Raw genomic sequence first — 18,120 nt, forward strand, 5'->3', positions numbered from 1 at the left:
GGTCTGCTATTTTTTTTTAAATCGAAGAACGACTGACATTTTTTTTATCTGATCTCAGGTCAGAATGGGTTCATCAGACCAGTGTGTTGTCCAGTGGAAACCTCGTATGAATCTGATCTCAGGTCAGAATGGGTTAAGACCCTCTATACTATACTCTAAAACGGACCCCAGTTCAAATGTACTTGAAGAGTTATATTACAGCCTACAGTACACCAAGTCTTTTCACCAAATATAGCAAATGTACAAGTTCACAATGCATCTAGATCGGCTATGTTTTGTGCATGAAGAAGGCACGGTTAGAAAAGCACCTCCGGCCTAAAATAAAGGCGAAATCCACAAAAAAACATTAAAAATAAAAATAAAACCACCTCCACTGTGCCGCAAAAGCAATAAGGCAACAGAGGAAGGAGACAACACCACCCCCATGACAACCATTCCACATATGCACCCACTGCAATAATAATGAATTGCATTTTCATGGCGCTTTCACAAAGCTCTTACAATGGTTTATTCATTCATACATTGGGAGGTGAAGCGGCGAACAGTCGACGCCAGCGCGTCCTCACTTCCCACAACAATGGTGGCAAGCTTGCACCGACCAACTCATTGGAGGCAATGTGGTGGGTTCAGTGTCTTGCCCATATAGGACACTTCTGCATGTGGACAGGAGGAGCACGGGATCTGGAAACCTCACGGTTCCCATTCCCATCTGGCCTCTTATCAGCCAATACCCCCTGAGCCACTGCCGCTGATAGAGACCGTGGATCAAGGATGGGCCTCTACAGTCACCTGAAGACCCACAGACAGTGATGATGAGGGGCCAAGACCCCGACAGGATGTTTACGGCATGCACTGGACTGGAGTCTATGAGCGTGTGTCACTATTTGGAGTTGCATGAGCCATGTGACCGGGTGTCCGGTGCTGTTTTCTACCACCCCCTCATGGACGCAACTCTCTGATAGAATGCTCTGGGCGGGAGGAGGCTCTCCCTGTAGGTCCTCCCGGTGGGGGCTCCTCACTAGCAGGTGATACAACAGTAGTGACCACACTACTGTGGTTAAAAGTGTAAAGTACTTAAAAAATAAAATATACGAAAAAGCAACCTATCCCAGTGGTTCAGTGGTTATACTGTAGGGCTTTTTCTTCAATTTTTTTCCAGCGCAATCAGCTTTTTTTACAGAGCGGCACTAGGTGGATAAGTGTTATTACACACCACTCAACTGGAATAATGCTAATATTATCACTGCGTTCACCTTTCCACACCGCTGCCATCTCGACTTTTAGCAGCCGTGAACTCGTTCCAAAAGTGTCTTTATTTCCCAGAAGGCAGCTCAAACTAAACGCTTCACAGCGGCAGAGGGGGCTCTTGTAAGCATAACATTTTTAACCCATTCTGACCTGAGATCAGATTCATACGAGGTTTTCCACTGGACACACACTGGTCTGATGAACCCATTCTGACCTGAGATCAGATTCTAAAAATGTCAGTCGTTCTTCGATTTTTCAAAAATAGCAGACCTACAAGCTCGTATCGCGCCACTCGGTGGCGCGATATGAGCTTGTAGATCTGCTATTTTTCAATAGATAAAGCATAACATGATGCTGACACCAAAATGGGTACCCGGTCAGAATGCGTTAAAATACAATCTAAATAGCGTCTGTCGGGTGGAAACCTCCTATGTCCAAAACAGTTACTAATTCAAAAATGGCAAAAGTCGCAGATCTACAAACTCAGTTTGTAGATATCCAATTTTGACGCCGTAGTGTGATCAAGTGAGGGCATTGATTTACGGAAGACATACAAATATGAGGATAAGAGGTTTCTGTCCGACAGCCACAATATAATATTACAGTTTGCTTCATCCAAATGTGCTGGCTTCCCCCACAAGGCCTTGGGATCAAAGCCAACGTGTGGCCAAATATAGCCTATAGGCGATGTAACGTTTGGCTCAGAACGCAGGTCGACTGGCAGCATGGACGGTATGGTCATTAACACATACTGTAAGTAGCACTTCAATCTAACGCTGCCTTTTATGTGCGTCTGCTGAAGAGACCGACCCACTGATACCTTTCAATCCAGCAGAAGCCCTTGAACGCGCTGTGGGATGGAAGCCAGGCAGACTGCCAGATTGTATTTCCGTCTATGTACATTCTCCCTGTCACAATAGTCGCCGGGTCTTGACCGGAAATTCTATTCAGATTCCTCTGCTGGCAGTGCAAAGGAGTCACTTATTTTGCAAAGGAGACGCTTATTTTCAGTAGCAAAGCAGTAGAATAAAACCTGTTGAAAACATGCATTTTCAGAGGGAAAGATCAGGGAAGCATGTATATAAATGCACCTTTTATATTGATGACTTACATTGGCTTGGACTATGACCAGGTAACGTGTTCTCTCCTCATAGTTGAGCCTCTCTGCCAGAACAATAGAACCTGAGAGAGTGTTCCCTACTCCCACTGTCCCGTTAGATACCTGAAGAGGAAGAGAGATGAATGAAGGGAAGAGAGAGAGATAATTACAATTTAGACATTTAGCAAACATCTGTACACTGAAACTATACCGGATAAACTGTTTAAATGCCATCTAAATGCCATCTCAAGAAAAATATTCCTAGATAACAAAAACATAACAAAAATGATCAACACAATGTCTGCATGGTAGTCAGACAGAGAGAGACAGAGAAAAACAGACAGAAAAGAGATGGAAAGGGAGAGAAAGCTGAGGGAAAATAGGCCAATCAAAGCAGAAAACATTTTCACAGACTTATTTCAGACTAGCGTATAGTACCAGGTCGTTGGGGTTGTACTGGATGCCATATTCTATCTGTCCGTTGGGCCCGTCGTCGATGTCCGTGGCGCCGTTATTTCCCATGAAGCCCATGAATATGGTGGTCCCGATGGGTGTGAGCTGCACCGAGGAAAACGAGTGGGAGAGAGAAATGTCAAAAGCTCAGAAATCACATACGAACATGAGTACGCCTACTCACAGCAATGCTCTGTCCATGCATGGCCACCCCTCTTTAATGACATCCTCATGCATTTGATCTGTATGCTGATTTTTCAATATTGTGTAGTTTAGTTTCGTAGCACTGTTGTCTTGTTCGTCGGTTGTTTGAGTGTTGAATGTGTGATGGGCCAACTATTGGAACAAGCATCTGGCTTTTAGTGTCAGTCACCCAATTGACGTGATTTACCGGTAACTCACTGTAATGACTGTACAGTACTCTACCTAAATAAATCAGTCAGTCAGTCAGTCAGTCAGTCAGTCAGTCAGTCAGTCAGTCAGTCAGTCAGTCAGTCAGTCAGTCAGTCAGTCAGTCAGTCAGTCAGTCAGTCAGTCAGTCAGTCAATCAATACTGCTATCTATTATAATATTAGAGAACTTGTACCCAACACATGGCAAGAAACCCAAAGCCACAACAGCTACGTCGCTATTGCAACACCATCTTACACACTACACCCACACACACTCACACGGCAGTGACGTCACACACTTACCTTCGCAGTGTTGCAACGCTATCTCCTCCTATCGCGCCGAACGCCAAAACTCGACACCACCCGCCAAACACTGGCACTGCCACCAAAAATGCCTCCCGTCCACACTCACGCCGCCAATGCATTTGTTTACTACAAACATTATCGCCCGAAGCACCCACACCCCCGGAACACTGTTGCCCTTTCACCACGCTAAATTCACCAGGTCTATGCAAGTGAGCACAAATTACATGTGAGAAAATTCATTCACAAGCCCACAAATGCCATTCAACACACACTACGACTCGCTTACAATTCGCGAACCTGGCAACACTGCCATGTCTTCTAATAGGCCCACACTAGCTCTCAGAATCTCATTCTGATCTCCCGCAGGAGAAGAGAAACGAGGAAGGGGAGAGGAATTGTAGCCTCACGATTTTGCTTATTCCTTCTAAATCTCTGTATTTAAAATATCGCTCTCTCAGCGAATCTCTTAGTTACATCAACATTGTACTTTGTCAGTAGTTTGTTTGTGACTACATATTACGATTACACGGAACGCTTTGGCTATTTCCGCCTGCTAGCCAACTGCCGAGTACACACGCCTGCACACACACGCACACGCACGCCTGGCTTGCACACACACACACACACACGCACGCCTGGAAGCCACGATCTCCGTCTCTCTCTCGCCACGCCTCTCTCTCTCTCTCTCTCGCGACGACACACACACACACAGGCTATACACGCACGGCGGCGCCGCGGCAGAGAGACAGGACGTTATAATCTTGAGTTTCATTAAATAACTGTCTTTCTCCGCACGCGCACGTGCAAGTGAAATGCATAACGCCAATATTGGGCTAATATAGGCTACCAATATGTGGGTAGCCTACAGGGATTTACCCACGGAATGAATATATATATATATATATATATATATATTTATCTATACCAGGGCTGCCCACACTTTTTTTTTACTTCAGAGCTACTTTCAAAACAACCAGCTCATATACCCACCAAATAAAACTATCATCCCATTGCAGAAAATAGTTACAAAATGTAATTGAGGCTACATACAATGTCATGTCAAAGGTACCTCTGGAAGCCACACCTCTGATGGGTCGGGTTTAGTCTTAAGGGGTGTGTTTTTTTCACCCACTGTGTAATACAATGAATGGACGGTAGGTGGCAGTAGTACAGAGGCCAGAGAAACTATAAGACAAACTCACATGGAATGGGAAATAGAGGGGGGGGAATGGAAATGGTAGGGTTTTTATTTTTGGTATTTGACTTTGCTACTGATGATTGTACGCAACAACAACTATTGCATTGTGTGTTTGAGCTGACAGGCCCTTTTTTATGTCAATCAATCAAGTCATCTCAGGTCATCTCAAGCGGCAGATGCAAAAATAGCTTTTTATATTAAAATTATATATATTTTTAGGGCCATGTCATGTGCTCTACCTGCAAAGCCTTTGTGATCTATAACTTTTGGGCACCGCTTAACGTCAGATCAGGGGTTTTGTCGGCCAGCGCCAAAAAATTGTCCCCGACAGCATAATCGGAGCAAATACCGGGCAGTGTGTATGAGCCATAACGTGTTGACTACTGACTACACTACACTAATAAGGACACATAATAATAACTAATAACCCATCCGTTACTACATGTGGAGTCAACTCCCGCAATGTCCTCCTTCCCATAGTGCGCGGCAAAGTAACTCTGGGATGAGCGGCCGCGAAATTCCAGTTCCATAATAAAACGTTCAGAAACAAATCCATATTAGATGGCATGGCCAAAGGTTGACATCAGCAGCACTCTGTAGTGTGCATGCCACACTTGGCGGACATAATTATGCCTTGGCTGTAGGGCCGGGTAATAATTAACCGACCGTATAATCTTCCTCGTGTGAACGATTATACATCATGATTCATGCTTAGCAAGAAGCGGTTATAAAACACCCTGGATGATTGCATGTGGTTAGAGCAGTGGTTCTCAAATGCTTTCGTGACAAGGACCCCCACATTGCTGTGTATTTTACCTGTGGACCCCCGTCTGAAAAGGTGTTGGTCCAGGAAACCCCATAAGAGAAGAAATATTTAATAAAGTATATTAACCCATTCTGACCGGGCACCCATTTTGGTGTCGGCATCATGTTATGCTTTAGCTATTGAAAAATAGCAGATCTACAAGCTCATATCGCGCCACCGAGTGGCGCGATACGAGCTTGTAGGTCTGCTATTTTTTGAAAAATCGAAGAGCGACTGACATTTTTTGAATCTGATCTCAGGTCAGAATGGGTTAATCAGACACAGTGTGTGTCCGGCGGAAACCTCGTATGAATCTGATCTCAGGTCAGAATGGGTTAACTAACTTTGCGGAGCCCACCTTTTCAGGCAGCGACCCACCACTTCACTGAGCTGAGCCCCCCACCCTGACACACACTTCTTACATTTAGTTTGACTCGGTTCCAAGCTCACAATGCGAGGCATTGTGAGCTTGTACATTGCCCATTTTAACATTTTTTTTATACATTTTCTGATAGATATCATTTGACGATTTGGCTGTTTTGGCTGTGTTTGACCAGTTTCTATAGTGCGTCCGGATAACCCCATCCAGGACAGGCTTCAGACGCGCCCCCCTCAGGAGACTTGGCTCAGATCTGAACCCATTTGAATTGGCGTTATAGGAACCCGTTGCGACCGCATGCCCTCGCTGATGTCAACCCCCAGGCAGGGTTTGAACCCACAACCTTCCACATGAAAGGCATATGCTCCAACCACTACACTAGGGCGGCCCCTATAGGCACAATTAGGTAATAAAGTCCTTAAATTGTCACTTTACTGTCATGATGTGGGGATCCCCCTTATTGAAAACCACTGCCATAGAGAGAACAGGACCAGTCGAGGATAGAATAATGTGTCAGTGGAGTTTCAAGTTGACGGCAGTAAGGAGGAGTGACTCGCACTTAATTTATACTTTGCCTCACGCCGCTGCCGCACGTCAAAATTCAACTATTAACTATCAACTATTTCAGGGCAAGCCAGGCAGAGTGGGCAACTATGTATAACCCATTCTGACCTGAGATCAGATTCATACAAGGTTTCCGCCGGACACACACTGGTCCTGATGAACCCATTCTGACCTGAGATCAGATTCTAAAAATGTCAGTCGTTCTTCGATTAAAAAAAAATATAGCAGACCTACAAGCTCGTATCGCGCCACCGAGTGGCGCGATATGAGCTTGTAGATCTGCTATTTTTAAATAGCTAAAGCATAACATGATGCCAACACCAAAATGGGTGCCCGGTCAGAATGGGATAAACCAGGAGTCACTGTACTTGGGGAGCTGTATATACACCGCTGTGGAAAACACACTGTGACAGGTAGAAGCAGTGGTGTAAACTAACTAAATACATTTACTCAAGTACTGCACTTTACTACAATTTTGAGGTATATCTTTCCTGGAGAATTTCTTTTACTTCTGCGCTACTACATCTCAGAGGCAAATATTGCACTTTTTACTCCACTACGATTATTTGAAAACCTTAATTACTATAGTTACTCTATGGATTTTGAATATTCTTACGTGCGCCCTACATTTGAAAACCGGTGAATGGGACATTCTGCATAATGAGCACTTTCTACTCTTGGTACTTTAATCCATTCTGACCTGAGATCAGATTCATACGAGGTTTCCACTGGACACGCACTGGGTCTGACGAACCCATTCTGACCTGAGATCAGATTCTAAAAATGTCAGTCGATTTTTCAAAAATAGCAGACCTACAAGCTCGTATCGCGCCACTCGGTGGCGCGATATGAGCTTGTAGATCTGCTATTTTTAAATAGCTAAAGCACGACATGATGCTCACACCAAAATGGGTTCCCGTTCAGAATGGGTTAAGCACATTTTTCCATTTTGAATTTGGGACTATTACTTGTAACAGTCTATTGCAGTATTGACACTGACTTATTCTATAGGTTACGTAGTTTACTGAACCTTATACTAGTATCGCTATTTATACTGGATATGTTTTACACAATGTCGGATCAATGTTGAATGAAAACATAAACAAATGAACACAAATGCTTGCAAGTTCATTTGTACAGTTTTGGAAGAATTCTCAAGAATGTCCTTTTATTCACAGTGTACTGTGTATACGCTATGTACTGTATAGCGTAGAATGTATGTTTCATACTGTAGGCACCTGGCAGACACAATGGATGATGTATGTTTCATAGGCACCAGACAATAATATTATTCATAATCCATGCACATAATGAATTCAACAATGACATGTCTCGTTCTATAGTAGAGTATGTTTGCGTTTGCACGCACACATGCACCCGCGCACACACACACACACACACACACACACACACACACACACACACACACACACACACAGAAGGGTATGCAAATAGACCCAACTTATCAACCAATGCAAACACACACGCAACTACGACATACACACTGCATTAAAATGTGTGTCCTCTCAAAGTCATCGTCATTGCAATGTGTTGGTGGCTCAGAGTGGGGGAGAGGGGAGGGGGTGTCATCTGTGTCACACTCGCGTGCGTGGATGCGCGTATCAGAGCAATTTCATGCACTGGAGGAAGAGCAAGTATTGTGACTACAGAATAGAAAAAACTGTCCATCTTGGTGGTGGTATGTGTGTAGTGTGTGTGTGTGTGTGTGTGTGTGTGTGTGTGTGTGTGTGTGTGTGTTGGGCGGGGGGATTGTGTGTGTGTTGTAAGCTTATGATCCGTGGATCAATCACCACACTGTTCTATTCCGCCTTTGTGTCATTGTCTCACGCGCGCACGCGCGCACACACACACACACACACACACACACACACACACACACACACACACACACACACACACACACACACACACACACACACACACACACACACACACACACACACACACACACACACACACACACACTTCAATAAAACTATGCATAAAACTAACTTTATTCCTAAACCTATAACCTCAGTGGAAATAAAATAATTATGCCTAACCCTAACCTTATTCCTAAACTTAACCTCAGTAAAACTATGCAAAAGCCTAACCTTATCGCTGACCTTAACCCATTCTGACCGGGCACCCATTTTGGTGTCAGCATCATGTTATGCTTTAGCTATTTAAAAATAGCAGATCTACAAGCTCATATCGCGCCACCGAGTGGCGCGATACGAGCTTGTAGGTCTGCTATTTTTGAAAAATCGAAGAGCGACTGACATTTTTTGAATCTGATCTCAGGTCAGAATGGGTTAATCAGACCAGTGTGTGTCCAGTGGAAACCTTCGTATGAATCTGATCTCAGGTCAGAATGGGTTAACCTCAATAAAACAAATGCAGTAACCGCTGGGGGGGGGGGGTGTTTTGGGGCGAGCATTCCGGTTACCGTTCCGTTCCGACCGGGAACCCTCAGACTTGACAGCCCCCCCCCCCCCCCCCTGGGCAACACACTAGAATATATACTAGAGCTGAAGTTTCAAAATGACAGAGCGGTTAAAGACAAAGCTAATACGCTGCAGGCATTCTGAACTGTGCTGTGCTTTTCAGTGACTTGACTTTACAAGGGGTCACACTACACTGACTGTCACGCCTCATCAGCATGGAGCCACCATGCCCAGCTCCAACCCCATGGACCATCAGCATGGAGCCACCATGCCCAGCTCCAACCCCGTGGACCATCAGCATGGAGCCACCATGCCCAGCTCCAACCCCGTGGACCATCAGCATGGAGCCACCATGCCCAGCTCCAACCCCGTGGACCATCAGCATGGAGCCACCATGCCCAGCTCCAACCCCATGGACCATCAGCATGGAGCCACCATGCCCAGCTCCAACCCCGTGGACCATCAGCATGGAGCCACCATGCCCAGCTCCAACCCCGTGGACCATCAGCATGGAGCCACCATGCCCAGCTCCAACCTCCAACCCCATGGGCCATCAGCATGGAGCCACCATGCCCAGCTCCAACCCATGGACCATCAGCATGGAGCCACCATGCCCAGCTCCAACCCCATGGACCATCAGCATGGAGCCACCATGCCCAGCTCCAACCCCATGGACCATCAGCATGGAGCCACCATGCCCAGCTCCAACCCCATGGACCATCAGCATGGAGCCACCATGCCCAGCTCCAACCCCCTGAACCATCAGCATGGAGCCACCATGCCCAGCTCCAACCCCATGGACCATCAGCATGGAGCCACCATGCCCAGCTCCAACCCCATGGACCATCAGCATGGAGCCACCATGCCCAGCTCCAACCCCATGGACCATCAGCATGGAGCCACCATGCCCAGCTCCAACCCCACGGACCATCAGCATGGAGCCACCATGCCCAGCTCCAACCTCCAACCCCATTAACCATCAGCATGGAGCCACCATGCCCAGCTCCAACCCCATGGACCATCAGCATGGAGCCACCATGCCCAGCTCCAACCTCCAACCCCATGAACCATCAGCATGGAGCCACCATGCCCAGCTCCAACCCCATGAACCATCAGCATGGAGCCACCATGCCCAGCTCCAACCTCCAACCCCATGAACCATCAGCATGGAGCCACCATGCCCAGCTCCAACCCCATGGACCATCAGCATGGAGCCACCATGCCCAGCTCCAACCTCCAACCCCATGAACCATCAGCATGGAGCCACCATGCCCAGCTCCAACCCCATGGACCATCAGCATGGAGCCACCATGCCCAGCTCCAACCTCCAACCCCATGAACCATCAGCATGGAGCCACCATGCCCAGCTCCAACCCCATTAACCATCAGCATGGAGCCACCATGCCCAGCTCCAACCCCATGGACCATCAGCATGGAGCCACCATGCCCAGCTCCAACCCCATTAACCATCAGCATGGAGCCACCATGCCCAGCTCCAACCTCCAACCCCATGAACCATCAGCATGGAGCCACCATGCCCAGCTCCAACCTCCAACCCCATGAACCATCAGCATGGAGCCACCATGCCCAGCTCCAACCCCATGAACCATCAGCATGGAGCCACCATGCCCAGCTCCAACCTCCAACCCAATGAACCATCAGCATGGAGCCACCATGCCCAGCTCCAACCCCATGGACCATCAGCATGAAGCCACCATGCCCAGCTCCAACCCCATGAACCATCAGCATGGAGCCACCATGCCCAGCTCCAACCCCATGGACCATCAGCATGGAGCCACCATGCCCAGCTCCAACCCCATTAACCATCAGAATGGAGCCACCATGCCCAGCTCCAACCTCCAAACCCCTGAACCATCAGCATGGAGCCACCATGCCCAGCTCCAACCTCCAAACCCCTGAACCATCAGCATGGAGCCACCATGCCCAGCTCCAACCCATGGACCATCAGCATGGAGCCACCATGCCCAGCTCCAACCTCCAACCCATGGACCATCAGCATGGAGCCACCATGCCCAGCTCCAACCTCCAAACCCATTAACCATCAGCATGGAGCCACCATGCCCAGCTCCAACAGAATGGAGCCACCATGCCCCACAAGTTACAACCCATGGACCATCAGAATGGAGCCACCATGCCCAGCTCCAACCTCCAAACCCCATGAACCATCAGAATGGAGCCACCATGCCCACCATACCCTGTATTACCAAGTAATACAGGGTATTTGCCAGGGATGAGATTTGACCACATCGTTAGGGTTAGCCTGCTGTGTGAGCCATGCTGTGAGCATATAGATTGATGAGTGCACAATAATATTACCAGAAACACAAAAAAGAGCTACAGGTCTAGCATAACAGGTCTGTAACTCTGAGTGTTTCAAATGGAACCAAATGGGTCTATTTGGTTCCATTTGTACAATCTCAGAGTTAAGGGGATTGTTGCAAAAAAACCCATTTGAGAGCCATTGGAACTAGTTGGACTCCAGTCCTATGTCATAGTGTCACAGTAAATAATTGTCATACTTAACCCATTCTGACCGGGCACCCATTTTGGTGTCAGCATCATGTTATGCTTTAGCTATTTAAAAAATAGCAGATCTACAAGCTCATATCGCGCCACCGAGTGGCGCGATACGAGCTTGTAGGTCTGCTATTTTTAGAAAAATCGAAGAACGACTGACATTTTTTTTAGAATCTGTTCTCAGGTCAGAATTTGGTTAATCAGACCAGTGTGTGTCCGGCGGAAACCTCGTATGAATCTGATCTCAGGTCAGAATGGGATAATGAAGAAAACCTGGAGACTTGACAATCAGTAATTGCGTCTTATATGCTCAAAATAACAACATTACAATGGTTTTGTAAACGGACAAGACCAAGTCTTTTCCCAAGGACAAATTTGTCCGTGTCCGCTGATTTCCTCACTATACGATAACATCCTGCTGTTCCTCACCTCGTTGACCGCTACATAGTAGCGTGGCTGCTGGAAGCGCGGCGTGTTGTCGTTGCGGTCGCGCACCACGATGCGCACCTCATGCAGGATGACGGTGCCGATCAGCTCGTTGGTGCACTGCACCTGCACCACGATGGTGGTGATGTACTTGGGAGGCTGGGGACAGAGAGAAGATGGTGGTGATGTACTTGGGAGGCTGGGGACAGAGAGAAGATGGTGGTGATGTACTTGGGGAGGCTGGGGACAGAGAGAAGATGGTGGTGATGTACTTGGGAGGCTGGGGACAGAGAGAAGATGGTGGTGATGTACTTGGGAGGCTGGGGACAGAGATAAGATGGTGGTGATGTACTTGGGAGGCTGGGGGACAGAGAGAAGATGGTGGTGATGCACTTGGGAGGCTGGGGGACAGAGAGAAGATGGTGGTGATGTACTTGGGAGGCTGGGGGACAGAGAGAAGATGGTGGTGATGCACTTGGGAGGCTGGGGACAGAGAGAAGATGGTGGTGATGTACTTGGGAGGCTGGGGACAGAGAGAAGATGGTGGTGATGTACTTGGGAGGCTGAGGACAGAGAGAAGATGGTGGTGATGTACTTGGGGAGGCTGGGGACAGAGAGAAGATGGTGGTGATGTACTTGGGAGGCTGGGGACAGAGAGAAGATGGTGGTGATGTACTTGGGAGGCTGAGGGACAGAGAGAAGATGGTGGTGATGTACTTGGGAGGCTGGGGGACAGAGAGAAGATGGTGGTGATGTACTTGGGAGGCTGGGGACAGAGAGAAGATGGTGGTGGTGATGTACTTGGGAGGCTGGGGACAGAGAGAAGATGGTGGTGATGTACTTGGGAGGCTGAGGGACAGAGAGAAGATGGTGGTGATGTACTTGGGAGGCTGAGGGACAGAGAGAAGATGGTGGTGATGTACTTGGGAGGCTGGGGGACAGAGAGAAGATGGTGGTGATGTACTTGGGAGGCGGTGGTACTCAGGGCCATTGAGGGTTATCCAACAAGCACTCAACCTGTGGGTCAGGAGGGTCCCCACATGATTGTGGGGGAAGTCGACAGTCAGATGACAATAAAGTGACAATTTAAATACTTTTAATACAGCACGACAGTCATTTATCCATGTATATGCTGGCTATTCAAAAATAGCAGATGTACAAGCTTGTGTCAAGCTTGGAAAATGTTGAACTTTTTTTCTTCATTTTTGTAACACACAAACCTTCTCTTCTGGTGGTCCCTGGCATGAAACATTTACAGATGTGGGGGTCTGCAGCCAAATCAGAACTACTGCGCTAAACAGTGATCATCCATGCAATGAATGCTGTCTCTGCGGCTGGAGTGCTTTGACTATAATTCAGGACCAAGGACAGTGACCGTGTTAATTCAGGACCAAGGACAGTGACCGTGTTAATTCAGGACCAAGGACAGTGACCGTGTTAATTCAGGACCAAGGACAGTGACTGTGTTAATTCAGGACCAAGGACAGTGACCGTGTTAATTCAGGACCAAGGACAGTTAAACGTCAGCAGTCATCACAGCCAACCAACTTTAACCCATTAAGACCTGAGGCCAATTCTACAAATCTAAATCCCGACAGATTTCTGACAAACGTATGTTGCTACAGTATATAAGAGTGGTTCTCATAGACCTATCAAACCTTTTCATGTCAAAATTGTGTATTTGGCCCCCGCGACCCCCATCACAAAATATTTTGTTCCAGGGACCCCAAGAAGCAAAGATTTGAGTAAAACACACATTTTCACGATTCTTCAAAAACAACACATCTACAAATTCATAGCGTGGCACGGAGTGACATACTATGAGCTCGTATATCTCATATGTTTGAATAGCCAGCAAAGTATAAAATAATGCTGAAGGCGGTTAAAATCTAAAATGATGGGTTAATGGGTTAAGCAGAAAATGATCACTACCTGCCCTTTTCAATATACTGTGCCTTTGTACTGTAAATAACAATTAACTTTCTAACTACTGCCAGTGGTTTCTAGAGGATGTGAAATAATGTGAGGTCATGTTCAATGCAAACGGACATTTCAGCTACTGTACAGTATGTGGGTTGTACGTGACATAACTACTGTATGTGGGTTGTACTGTACGTGACATGTCGAGCAGGATTTGTATCAAGGGGTGTAGGTTCAGGCAAAATATGCTCAATACAAGTGTCGACGACTTCTATTATTATAATTACCTGGACTTTCTTTTTGAAGTTTTACTTCTAAAGTTTGAGAAATCACGCACAATTCCACTTCTGTGGGCTTAAGGCCAAGCACCTCTAAACTCAAATTGATTCTGGGAGCGACAGAGTACATTCAGCACAGACCATTGTGCAGACTGCCTTCCTTCATCATTGTACGTATTTTTATTCAGCACCTGTAGAGTTTCTTTTTAGATGTGCGTGCTTCCCACGTTATCCTTAACCCATTCTGACCTGAGATCAGATTCTAAAAGTGTCTTCGATTTTTCAAAAATAGCAGACCTACAAGCTCATATCGCGCCACTCGGTGGCGCGATATGAGCTTGTAGATCTGCTATTTTTCAATAGCTAAAGCACGACATGATGCCAACACCAAAATGGGTGCCCGGTCAGAATGGGTTAAAGGCCAAGGCCAATGACTAAGACTTGAAACTTGACTTGAGTCCAAAAAATACAAAAAGACATTTTCAAATATTATTTTCTAGGGGCTAGAATGCTGAGGCTAGTTAAAGGACAACTTTAGTTTTTTTCAACCAAGGTTGATGTTTTAGGTTGTTATTAGAGAAACTAAAAGATGAGTGTTCAATTTCTTTCATTTGTTGCTTTCTTTCGTTTTAGGGATTTTAGCTCTTTTTGACAGGGGGGCGGGGGCATTCGAGGATGGGGCTAAATATGTATTTTTTTACAACATCTTATGGTGATTTATTTTTGTATTATTTACTATAGTCCTACTAGATCCCAGGAAATTGCATCTGGCCACAGAAGATCACAGGATCTACTGAATGTGATCTACCTACTGGGGGAAGGCTTATACTGTGTGTCAGTTTGTCACATTCAATAGATCCTGTTATCTAATGTGGTCAGATGTAATTTCTTGGGGTATATTAGGACTATAGTAAATAATAAAATACTAAATCGCCATAATATTTTGTAAAAAAATACATATTTAGCCCCATGCTCGAATGCCCCCGACCCCCTGTCAAAAACTGCTAAAATACCCAAAACAAAAAGCAGCAAATGAAAGAAAATGAACACTCACCTTTTAGTTTCTCTAATAACAACCTAAAACATGAACCATGGATGAAAAAAACTAAAGTTGTCCTTTAAGCCTTTACATCTTTCTTGTGCCAAAATAATTGGGTTTTTGAAGCAATTATTTTCTAGGTGAACAGCATATTCATATTCAAACAGCATATTCATAACGTAACATAATAATGCTCCTGACCCTTTGTGATTCATTATTCATTGTTTTGTTTTTGTCTCACCGGATGATGACAGACACAATTGATTAAAAAGGTTTTTAGAACAATTTTAAGAACATAGACATCTAAAGGATGTTGGAAAATTCTTGGAAACACATGCACACCCCATAGAAACCAATGACGGTACATTTGTTATTTGTCCGAAAGGTTTACAAGACTTATCGGCTAGCTGTCACAGACATTTTAAACTGAGATTACTTGATCATTTCTGACAAGTCAGCATCCGGGGATCTATTTTCTGCTAATGTGTAGAAAGAGAAAAATAAAACAGATTTGCACTAAATTAAGCTCTTCAGCAATGTCTTCAGACGTATAGTTGACGATGATACAGTACTGACTGTATCAAAGATAATGACGTCCATGAGCTTGTTCATCATAATATTGATGATATCCTTCAGTTGGTTCATTGCTACAAATTATGTGCCAATTAGGATTAATGTCAAAACATCCGACAACGTATCCTGGACTTCGTCACGGCATATAATATATAATATAGTATAGTATGTATAGTTGACATAGATACTCCACTGTTACGTTCTTAGTTTATACATGATTCATGATAACTACTTTGTATATATGTGATGTATGACATGCTTTTGTTTTTGCTTAACCCATTCTGACTGGGCACCCATTTTGGTGTCGGCATCATGTTATGCTTTAGCTATTTAAAAATAGCAGATCTACAAGCTCATATCGCGCCACCGAGTGGCGCGATACGAGCTTGTAGGTCTGCTATTTTTGAAAAATCGAAGAGCGACTGACATTTTTTAGAATCTGATCTCAGGTCAGAATGGGTTCATCAGACCGGTGTGTGTCCGGCGGAAACCTCGTATGAATCTGATCTCAGGTCAGAATGGGTTAAATGTAAGTCTGCTAAATGCCTACATTGTGAATTGTACTCACATCTCGGTCCAGGACCCGCCCGGTGCTGTTGAGGAAGAGCCTCTGGAGCGACGCGTCCATGATGACCCAGTAGTCGTAGTTGTCCAGCAGCGTCAGAGAGATGGTTCTCCCCGGGTCAAAAGCCCGGCCGTTGATCTGCATGTTCTCCACCAGAACCGTACCTGCAGAGGGAAACACAACATGGTTATGATTCAAAAGGAGTTGTCATGATGCAGCACATCCATGCATCGCTGGTGGTGCATGACCAGGAATAAAAGTTAGAATCATCTCAAACGTGCAAACTAATACAGCATTTCGAGTGAATAGTCTTCAATCGGGGCATATGCATTCATTCATTCATCAGGTATCCATAACCATTAACATTGCCAGTTAATGAATACCTCAAAACGTGTCTCTTAGTGCCGCGTTTCGAGCTTGTACATCTACTATATTTGATACTTTCATCTGACGCTGTAGTAAGATCACGTACGGCATTGATTTACAAAAACACACAAAAAGTCAGAATGAGATATAATAAGGTTTCTGCCAGACAAACAAAATGAGTTCAATAATATGATCTTGGATCAAATTTAGTTTGACAAACATAGTATGACCTGCAGGTTCAGGTTTCATTTATGTGTTTGTCCCCGAAGGGCGATTTGGTGTACAGCAAGGCATAACAGGCAGACATATGAATCACATAAAACACAGTAAAAAAAAAGAACATGGTACACATAGGAAATAAAAACAGGGTGGCAGTTCAAGGTATCAGTGTAGCAATGGGGTTTCATAACAGCGACAAAGTTACCTCCTCCTCCTATCGGCATTTAACCCATTCTGACCTGAGATCAGATTCTAAAAGTGTCTTTGATTTTTCAAAAATAGCAGACCTACAAGCTCGTATCGCGCCACTCGGTGGCGCGATATGAGCTTGTAGATCTGCTATTTTTCAATAGCTAAAGCATAACATGATGCTGACACCAAAATGGGTGCCCGTTCAGAATGGGTTAAAGCCTGGATAGACACAGGCACGAAGGCCAAGTACAAATGGACTTGGCTTTCTTAAGCACCTCCAGGCCATACTCTGGCCATCTTTGAGGCTGTTCTCACAATCCTACCAAGGTGGTTTTTGTCCTGTTGTTTGTTATGTTCAGGTTTCCGTACCAGCAAATGATAGAGAAGGAGATAATTGACAAACAGTGTTTGAGGTTAACAAACAGTGTGAGCGTGTTTGGATGTGTGCCAGCCAAATTAAATCAAATCAAATCAAATGTATTCATATAGCACGTTTAAAAACAACTCTCTCGCATGTTCTCCCCGTGTCCCCTAGGGTAGGTACCCTCACAAAAAACATGCAGTAATCCTGGTCTCTAAACTGCCTCCCCCTGGCCACCAGGGGCGCCTGATGGAGGGGAAAGGAACTGATTGGAATAACGAGTTCCTTCCATGCGCTACGTCCAACCAGGGAAACTCCCCCCCGTCAGGTGTAAAGGAGCAACTTGGACACTCAGGCATGAAGGAAGCATGAGTTCAAGTCCGTTGGTCTCCCCTTGTCCCCCATAAATGGAGACTAGGTTGGAGGAGGGTGTGTAGAGCCCAGGATCACATTAGATAATTGACACAGGGGTGAAAAATGGGTTACAAAATCGTGGGATAAAACATATTTTAGAAAAAGATTGAAACAACTCTCACTGTCCTAAAGTGTTTCACAGGTCAGAAGAAACTTCAGTCAAATTAAACTCCCACAGTTTGCAGTAAAGACTTAAAATAATACCATCTGTAACCTTTTCCATTGCACACCAACCTTTTTTTCATGTTTTAAGACCACTTTATCTTCCGCAAAGCCTCGAGAATAACTTTTTTATGGAAGTTTTAGAGAGAGACTAGGGTACCCTAAAATTTCCTAGA

General features: G+C 45.5%; 1 protein-coding gene across 1 annotated transcript in view; it reads right to left on the reverse strand.

The window, feature by feature from the left end:
* The window catches only part of LOC310865260 (protocadherin-15-like), a gene marked incomplete at both ends in the record, with an annotated part of 422,228 nt that overhangs the window by 302,043 nt on the left and 102,065 nt on the right, over window positions 1-18,120 (reverse strand). The window contains 4 exons of the mRNA XM_083774285.1: window positions 2,360-2,470; window positions 2,786-2,905; window positions 11,859-12,014; window positions 16,234-16,394. Coding sequence (XP_083630411.1) covers window positions 2,360-2,470; window positions 2,786-2,905; window positions 11,859-12,014; window positions 16,234-16,394 — 548 coding nt within the window. The remainder of the gene's footprint in view (window positions 1-2,359; window positions 2,471-2,785; window positions 2,906-11,858; window positions 12,015-16,233; window positions 16,395-18,120) is intronic.

This window comes from Protomyctophum parallelum (assembly GCF_964188405.1).
Source record: "Protomyctophum parallelum genome assembly, chromosome: 10".
NCBI lineage: Eukaryota > Metazoa > Chordata > Actinopteri > Myctophiformes > Myctophidae > Protomyctophum > Protomyctophum parallelum.